The sequence below is a fragment of the Egretta garzetta genome, unplaced genomic scaffold (genome assembly GCF_000687185.1).
Source record: "Egretta garzetta isolate BGI_Z169 unplaced genomic scaffold, ASM68718v1 scaffold474, whole genome shotgun sequence".
Classification (NCBI taxonomy): domain Eukaryota; kingdom Metazoa; phylum Chordata; class Aves; order Pelecaniformes; family Ardeidae; genus Egretta; species Egretta garzetta.
Genome location: NW_009259524.1, coordinates 1,948,808 through 1,956,381, shown reverse-complemented (window position 1 = coordinate 1,956,381; position 7,574 = coordinate 1,948,808). Strand labels below are relative to the sequence as shown.

At 43.3% G+C, this 7,574-nt stretch overlaps 1 protein-coding gene across 5 annotated transcripts in view; it reads right to left on the bottom strand.

The window, feature by feature from the left end:
* The window catches only part of PIKFYVE (phosphoinositide kinase, FYVE-type zinc finger containing), a 66,475-nt gene that overhangs the window by 58,311 nt on the left and 590 nt on the right, over positions 1-7,574 (bottom strand). For 3 of the 5 annotated variants that reach the window (XM_035893034.1, XM_035893033.1, XM_035893035.1), the window contains exons 2-3: positions 5,405-5,586; positions 3,690-3,869 (exon numbers count right to left, since the gene is read on the bottom strand). In XM_035893034.1, coding sequence (XP_035748927.1) covers positions 3,690-3,869; positions 5,405-5,576 — 352 coding nt within the window. In that variant the 5' untranslated portion in view covers positions 5,577-5,586. Of the gene's footprint in view, positions 1-3,689; positions 3,870-5,404; positions 5,587-7,574 lie in introns of those variants that run through there. The other 2 variants (XM_035893036.1, XM_035893038.1) reach the window with 2 other exon arrangements.

Here is a 7,574-nt window from a genome sequence, read left to right as displayed (position 1 = left end):
CTATTCCTGATACAAGCCAGGATGCCATTGGCCTTCTTGGCCACCTGGGCACACTGCTGGCTCATATTCAGACGGCTGTCAGCCAGTACCCCCAGGTCTTTTTCCGCCAGGCAGCTTTCCAGCCACTCTTCCCCAAGCCTGTAGCGCTGCATGGGATTGTTGTGACCAAAGCGCAGGACCTGGCACTTGGCCTTGTTGAACCTCATACAGTTGGCCTTGTCCCATCGATCCAGCCTGTCCAGGTCCCTTTGCAGAGCCTTCCTTCCCTCGAGCAGATGGACACTGCCACCCAGTTTGGTGTCATCTGCAAACTTACTGAGGGTACCCTCAATGCCCTTGTGCAGGTCATTGATAAAGATATTAAACAAGACTGGCCCTAGAACTGAGCCCTGAGGGACACCACTCGTGACCGTCCACCAACTGGATTTACCTCCATTGACCACAACTCTCTGGGCTCGGCCAGCCAGCCAGTTTTTTACCCAGTGAAGAGTACACCTGTCTAGGCCAGCTTCTCTAGGAGAATGCTATGGGAAACTGTGTCAAAGGCTTTGCTAAAGTCCAGGCAGACAACATCCACAGCCTTTCCCTCATCCACCAGGCGGGTCACCTGGTCACAGAAGGAAATCAGGTTGGTCAGGCAGGACCTGCCTTTCATGAACCCATGCTGGCTGGGCCTCCTTGATTGTCCTCCATATGCCTGGTGAGCACACTCAAGAGGAACCGCTCCATAATCTTCCCCGGTACTGAGGTCAGGCTGACAGGTCTGTAGTTCCCCGGATCCTTCTTCCGGCCCTTCTTGAAGACAGGCATCATATTTGCCAAACTCCAGTCATCTGGGACCTCCCGTGTTATCCAGGACTGCTGATAAACGATGGAGAGTGGTTTGGCAAGCTCCTCTGCCAGCTCCTTCAGCTCAGGTGGATCCCATCTGGCTCCATAGACTTGTGGACATCCAGGTAGCATATCAGGTAAAGGCTGCTTCCTCCTGGATTTTGTGGGGTTTATTCCACTCACCATCCCTGTCTTCCAGCTCGTCGGGCCATTAAAGACTGAGGCAAAGAAGGTGTTAAGTATCTCAGCCTTTTCCTCATCCTTAGTGGCAATGTTCCCCCTTGCATCCACTAGAGGATGGAAGTTCTCCCTGGCTCTCTTTTTGCTGTTAACGTATTTATAAAAACTTTTCTTATTATCTCTTACAACAGTGGCCAGGTTGAGTTCTAGCTGGGCTTTTGCCTTTCTAATTTCCTCTCTGCATGACCTGACAAGATGCAACAGACTACCCAAGAGGGAGGCCACAGAGTCAATGCAGAGTCTCAGCACTGGTTCTTCAGCCATACAACCCACAAAGCATCTCTGACATAAGCCAGGCATCTGGCAGCTTCTCCTATTTTCACAAAAGCCAGTCAGGTGCTATTATAATGTTTTCATGTAAGCCATCCTGAAGAGAAGCACCCAAATGAAATCCTACATATGTGATGCTAGACAGTTTCCTACAAAAGCCACCATCCCTCCATGTTGTTCTGTACTTGCAACTGTCAGCCAGAATGGTTAAGCAATGAGAGTATCTGCCGTGCAGACAGCGCAAGCTAAAGGACAGATGAAGGGTGGGAGTCAGCATCTTCAGGAGCAATTTAATTCCATCACTGTTTAGAGGCACCAACAGCCTTTTATTTATTTATTCTTTCAGTTTGCTTAAGCTTGGCATGTTATTTAAACTCAAGTAGGCTAGAGAGACCTTTGTGAGGGACTTGCGCATTTTCCTGCCTACACTTACCGATGTTATGAAGCATCTGAATAAGGGCAAAGCCTAGAGAGACATTTACAGGCCTGCAGAAGCAAGGTTGCAAGAAAACTCAACTAGATTAGACACCTCACTGTCACTAACTGAGTGGGTGAACTGACCTACCAATCTAGGTGTTTATGTAAAACACATCACTTCTTTTCATACTTTTTATTCTATAGATATGAGAATAATTTCTAAGATTATTTGTGCAGCCCAGCATCAGCTGCAATGGCAGAAGTAAAATTCTCCTCTGCTCAATGTTCAGAAGTCCTCAAAGACCTGACCATTCAGGACCTTTTAAGAAAAAAGAAGGCATGAAAATTAAATTTGATTTTTGGAGAAGGAAGATGCAAGTATTTTTCCCCTCTTCAAATACAGGGAGATGACCTGAAAAACTCCCCTGAAACCTTCTCACCAATCCAGTACGCTTACTTGCATTACACAGAATTCATGTTTGTTACAACACCAAGGTTATTTGGGGGAAGATACTCAACAGCAAAGTCAGGCCACTCAGCACCCAATATCACAGAAATCTCTTCAAAAAGCCAGCAGTTCCTGCTTGCTATAACTTAACTTCTTTCCAAGCTGATTCATCATCACATTTTTCTAAGCCAACTTTCATCCAAACCCAGGGACATGAATGAAGGTCCTAAAAAGGAGTTGGAATAATGCAGTAACAGTTCCTTCCCCACACCTTAGACCAAGTATCAGTTCCCTGGCTGCCTACTCCCAGTGGAAGTCAAACAGCATGATTATTTCTGCCTTCTGAGTACCGAACAACTTACCTCACCTAATGGTTTCTAACCTGTAATCCCCAGATAATTTCCAAGTGATTTACAAAATGTAACTAAGAATGAAATAAAGTAAATTGGCAAACCAGCCAAGAGCACACTGCTGTACTTGGGGCATTTAAGAAGCAGCTGTAAAAAAACCCAGACAAACAAACCAACCAACTAACCTTAATTGGTTTGTTGTGACAGGTACAACTGAATAGCAGAAACAGTACTAGAGGGCAAGGAAAAAGATGACGAATGTGTTTAAGCCAGGATGCAAATGACTTAGGGAGATGAAAATGCTAGTTATCTGTACTGGACTTTTTCCTGGTTACCAAGATAAGACATCTTTCTAAAAATCCCATACACATTAACAACGTTTAAGATCCAATTTGTTTGCACTAGGTACCATACTCCTGGAAATACTGTCTTGCACGGGATTTTTACCCAGCTTAGCAGTTTGCTCAAGGTTATCACAAACGGCTGACAGTAACCAGGCAGATCTCAAGAGAGACCCCTGCAATCTACTTACAAGCTCTTCCAGATCTTCATAAAGCCATTACACAGTTTGCACCTTTGAAATCACATTTAATTCCCATTCCAGCTAAAAGAGATTCAGTATGGCATTTGGTCATAGGGGTTCCAAGGTTAGAAATAAAAACTGTTTAGACACAAGTTCCTATTCAATTCTCCTCAAAACAGCTACAAGCAAAAACCTGCATTTATAACTCCCTTGACCACACAAACATCAACCCCATTCAGACTGAGCTCTAAAATTATAGTTTGCATGTGGCCATTAAGAAACTGAAGTCTCTCAAGACAAAGCAGAAATTTTCAGGATCAAGGTTCAAGTGACATCGGATGCGTTTTGGCAGCCTCTTTTGTTCCAGCCTGTTTTGTAATTGAAACAGCAGAGCCCCAACAACAGTGTCTTGGTGGAACACTAAGGGTGGAGGAACGTACTTCTGAAGTTAAACTGCGACGTCACTAACAGAAGCAGTGTAGCCTGATACCAAATTCTGCTATCAATCCAGACAGTCAATGAACTTCTGTCCACCTCCTTCCACCTCACTCGGAAGCATCCCAGACGGACTAGTACAACGTTCCCTTGTAGCACAAAATGTTGAAATTACCCAAGGCTGTAGAAGATCTTCTTTGCAGCTCACCAGTCAGTTGTTTTTTGTAAGGAACTGGTGACCTCAGAGACTGAGCCCTGGTGGGATGCTGAGGACTGGACCAGCCACCACTCAACGCTTGTGGATCACTCTGTCCTGCCTCTGCTCTCTCTGCTGGGGATGAAAGCCTGCCATCATCTGGAGTTGACAAAAAGCAAGAAAGCAACTGTTCAGACATGATAAAGAAAACCAGTAATGCACGCAAAATTAAGAGGAAAAACTCTTATAAATAGCTCATTTGGATCACAATTATACATAACAAAAGACATGAATTTTTAGTCTGAAACGTACGATACAAAACATGGAAACAGGCCAGTATGTAGCACTTGTCTGTCACGGCTCAGGCTATTTCAGAAATATCCCTAATGTGAAAAGTGCCTAAAAAATACAAACCAGCTAGCATGAATTATTCTTGCTATATGGAATAGCTACGCTTGATTATCAGCTTCTGCCCTGAAAGGAGTTTTTCAGTTACATTAGAAACCAGTACTAAGGTCACATTAAAGTTACTGCAGCCTTTAATAAACCACCCTTTTCCATCAAAGGATCAAGTATAGACAGGTTCCCATTGATTCCAGTAACATGCCCGTCTCATGTGCTGTTTCAAGGTTGGTTTTGCATTCTTTCAACACAATACTTTGCTGACTCCAGCTACATTTGTCAGAGACAAACAAAGTGAAGCCAATATTGACCACATCTTATGTTACTTTCAATAAATGAATAATGACAGGTGATATTCTACTATGCAAACTAATAGCAGTCATACCAAGTAATTATTTTTCATTCTGCATAGAAGAGTCTAAACAGATCAGTTTGCTTATGCAAAAAGCTATCTTGGCCCTTTTTCCCTAGCCCAAACCTCACAGAAGCATGCTTAGCAGAGCTGGATAATGAATAGACTAAACAAAAGCAGCTGACAGGTTTGCCATCTCCAGCAAAGAGATACACAAGTTTTGTACAAAACCAAAGTGCATTCATTCACCACTCTTTGCAGTATATTTCTTCGAGACAAAACCCAAAAACTGACATAGTTCTTTAAGAGCTTGCCTACTAGAATATGTTGCATGATACATGCAGCACAAAGGCCAAAATCAAGTAGCACTTTTTAATATGCAAAACTTCCACAACACTTCAGACGTCTTGATGGGGAACACTTAAGCCATGCAAATTAAGGATGGACTTCCTGTAAATACACTGCTTTATTGCAGCTCAGCTGCCACCCAACTGAAGGTACAAGATGCACAGGAAGGTGAGGAGTGGAGGAAGTCTGGAGTAAGAACTTGCATAGGAGGGACAGGCGCACAGCTCATATAGGCTGGCATTGTTTTAGCCCCAAAAACTTCATACAGGCAAAGGAAATGCAGATGCCCAGCTAAGAAGCTATATGATACTACCTGCTAACTGGCTTATCTCTGACCTTCATGAGCAGCCACAGATTTCTAGCTGCAAGATACTGGCTATCTTCTTGCACAGCAAAGCCCTATTAAAAAGCTCACCCAAAAGCAAAATGCAACATCCTTCACAAAAGAACTGACTCACCATCCATTTGGCCAGCCATCTGACTTTATGCTCTTATATTCAGAGGTGGTTTTACAAGTCTATGTGGCAGCAGAGGGCATCAGTAAAACAGACAGCAAGCACAATCCACGCACACACATTCCCCAAGCACTTACCTTTGCTGAAACGGAAGAGATTTACAAAAGAGCTGTAGGCTGATTTAAAAGGAGGCTCATCCTGGTCAGGAGTCAGGGGTTTGAAGTGAGTGAGATGAGACGGACTACTAGGAGAATGAGGTAGATCACTGGTAGCATCCAGTGTCGGAGACCGTTTGTCATCTGCAGCCATTTCACGTGCCCTGGAAAGAGTTCAGCAACATGCATTATACACAGGGTGGTGAAACAGAACAGCTTCAGTCAACTGAAGAGGTGGTGTCTCATTAGGTGCTAGAGGGGGGGCATTCACCCCACCTACCACAAACATCTGCTACTAGCACAGGCGGAGATTGCCAAAGTTAGGAGCCCATGTCTCCTAGTCATTGGCCAGAGATCAGCATCTCTGCAGAGAGCAATTCAGAGCTCCTAGTTAAATATCCAGAGCAATCAAAGTAAGTAAACAGCCGCTACACCAGTTGCTGTTTTACAGGAACTTAAAAGTTTTCAAATGGAGACTCTGTATCACAAAGAAGTTTTAACTTCAGCTCAAGAGGAGAGCTATCAATGCTGTGACTTCTGCAGACCTTGTAACAAGAAAACTGAAGATGGGCACGCCTGAACAAGCACAAGACATACTTGTTCTTTGGCCAGGTTAACTTCAGAATGAGAAATAGAATGAACTGCAAACAAAAGATTAAGTCTGGTGGCACACTGCTTCCTTCCCCTCCATACTACAACACAGGGCCTTGTGCAAGTTACCAGGGAAGCAACTCAAACTGTGGTTCATTTGTTATCATATCAAACACCTCCAAACTTCCTTGTTTTCAAGAGTAGCTACATCAAGGAAAAACAAACAAACAAAAAAAGAACAAACCACATTCTATATTAGGGGAAGCCATACTCGGTAAGCCTACTTGCTGTGTACCAAAGCCTTCATACGGCCAAGAGTCAATACTTTCCCACAGCCCATATTCTTTAACCACACACATGATTTCTTCCGTTCCACCTCACTAAACTTGCACATCTAGCCTGCTAGGCTAAGGTGCTTACTACCTTCATCTTTGTTTAAACAAGACTTAGTGAAATGTTTCACAGAGCAGGAACATGGGGAGCTGATGGAACCTATGAGTGACAGCTGACTTCTACCCGTGCCAAGGATCAAAACCCTGTATGAGTCTACTTCCTGCTAGGCAGCTGATACATGCTCCTTCATGAAACACCAGTTTCCACAACTGCTCCCTAGAATCTACAGGCATATTCTGCTGACTAAAACATTTTTTTTTCAAGTTCTAAGAAGACACACTAAAAATCTATGCAGTCCAGAGAAAATCTATACAGTCAGCGAGTGACACTGGAAGTGCTAACAAGCTGCGTGCTGCTCATGTGGCAAGCTTTGACCACTCCTACAACGAATGCACAAAAGATGCTATCTGCAAGTCAATCATATGACTTCTCAGTGGACTTTACATTTGCTCTGTATAGTAAGCACTTTTAGCTCAGAGTTTCGCATGATATTCACATACCCTTAAGAAAGGAAACAGAGAGACATCATTCACAAAGTTTCAAGGGAAACTTTGTTCAGGTTCTTCATGTATGGTTGAGTCTTAGTCTAGAATGCTTCCGCATCCCTCTCCCCTGTAAGTCATAGTAATTTTTGTTGTGCATTTCAGCAATATTATTCAAACAACAGATGATTTGAACATGCTTAAACACCAGAGTTCATGAAAAACACCTTCAAGAGCACATCTTCAGGTAAATTTGGAATTGTTTCTTCAATACTTAAGGCAATTGATAACTTTTTAAATGTTGAATGTATGACAGGGCTGTGCTCCCACACACACTGCCACATTAAAAATGCCATTATGAAGTCAACCAGAAGTTTTATAGGAAACTATGTTCATCTCTCAGCAAGTGTCTACAGCCTGGCAAGCCAAAAATCCAAGGAATTCTCTGAACTTGCATACATCATTGATGTGATTCTGGAAAAATAAACTTTAGCTTCAAAGTTAAAAAACACACAGAGATTGCTTCTGTGACAGCCTAATTAAAACAGACTGAAGAGCACTATACTTGGCATTAGTTCCAGAAACACCTGGATTTTCTGTGCTGCACAACACATTAGGTATGGAGCGTATCACCCTTTCTCAAAGGGCTTTAGCTCTCCCACTAAAAGGAAAACATCCCCTCCCCC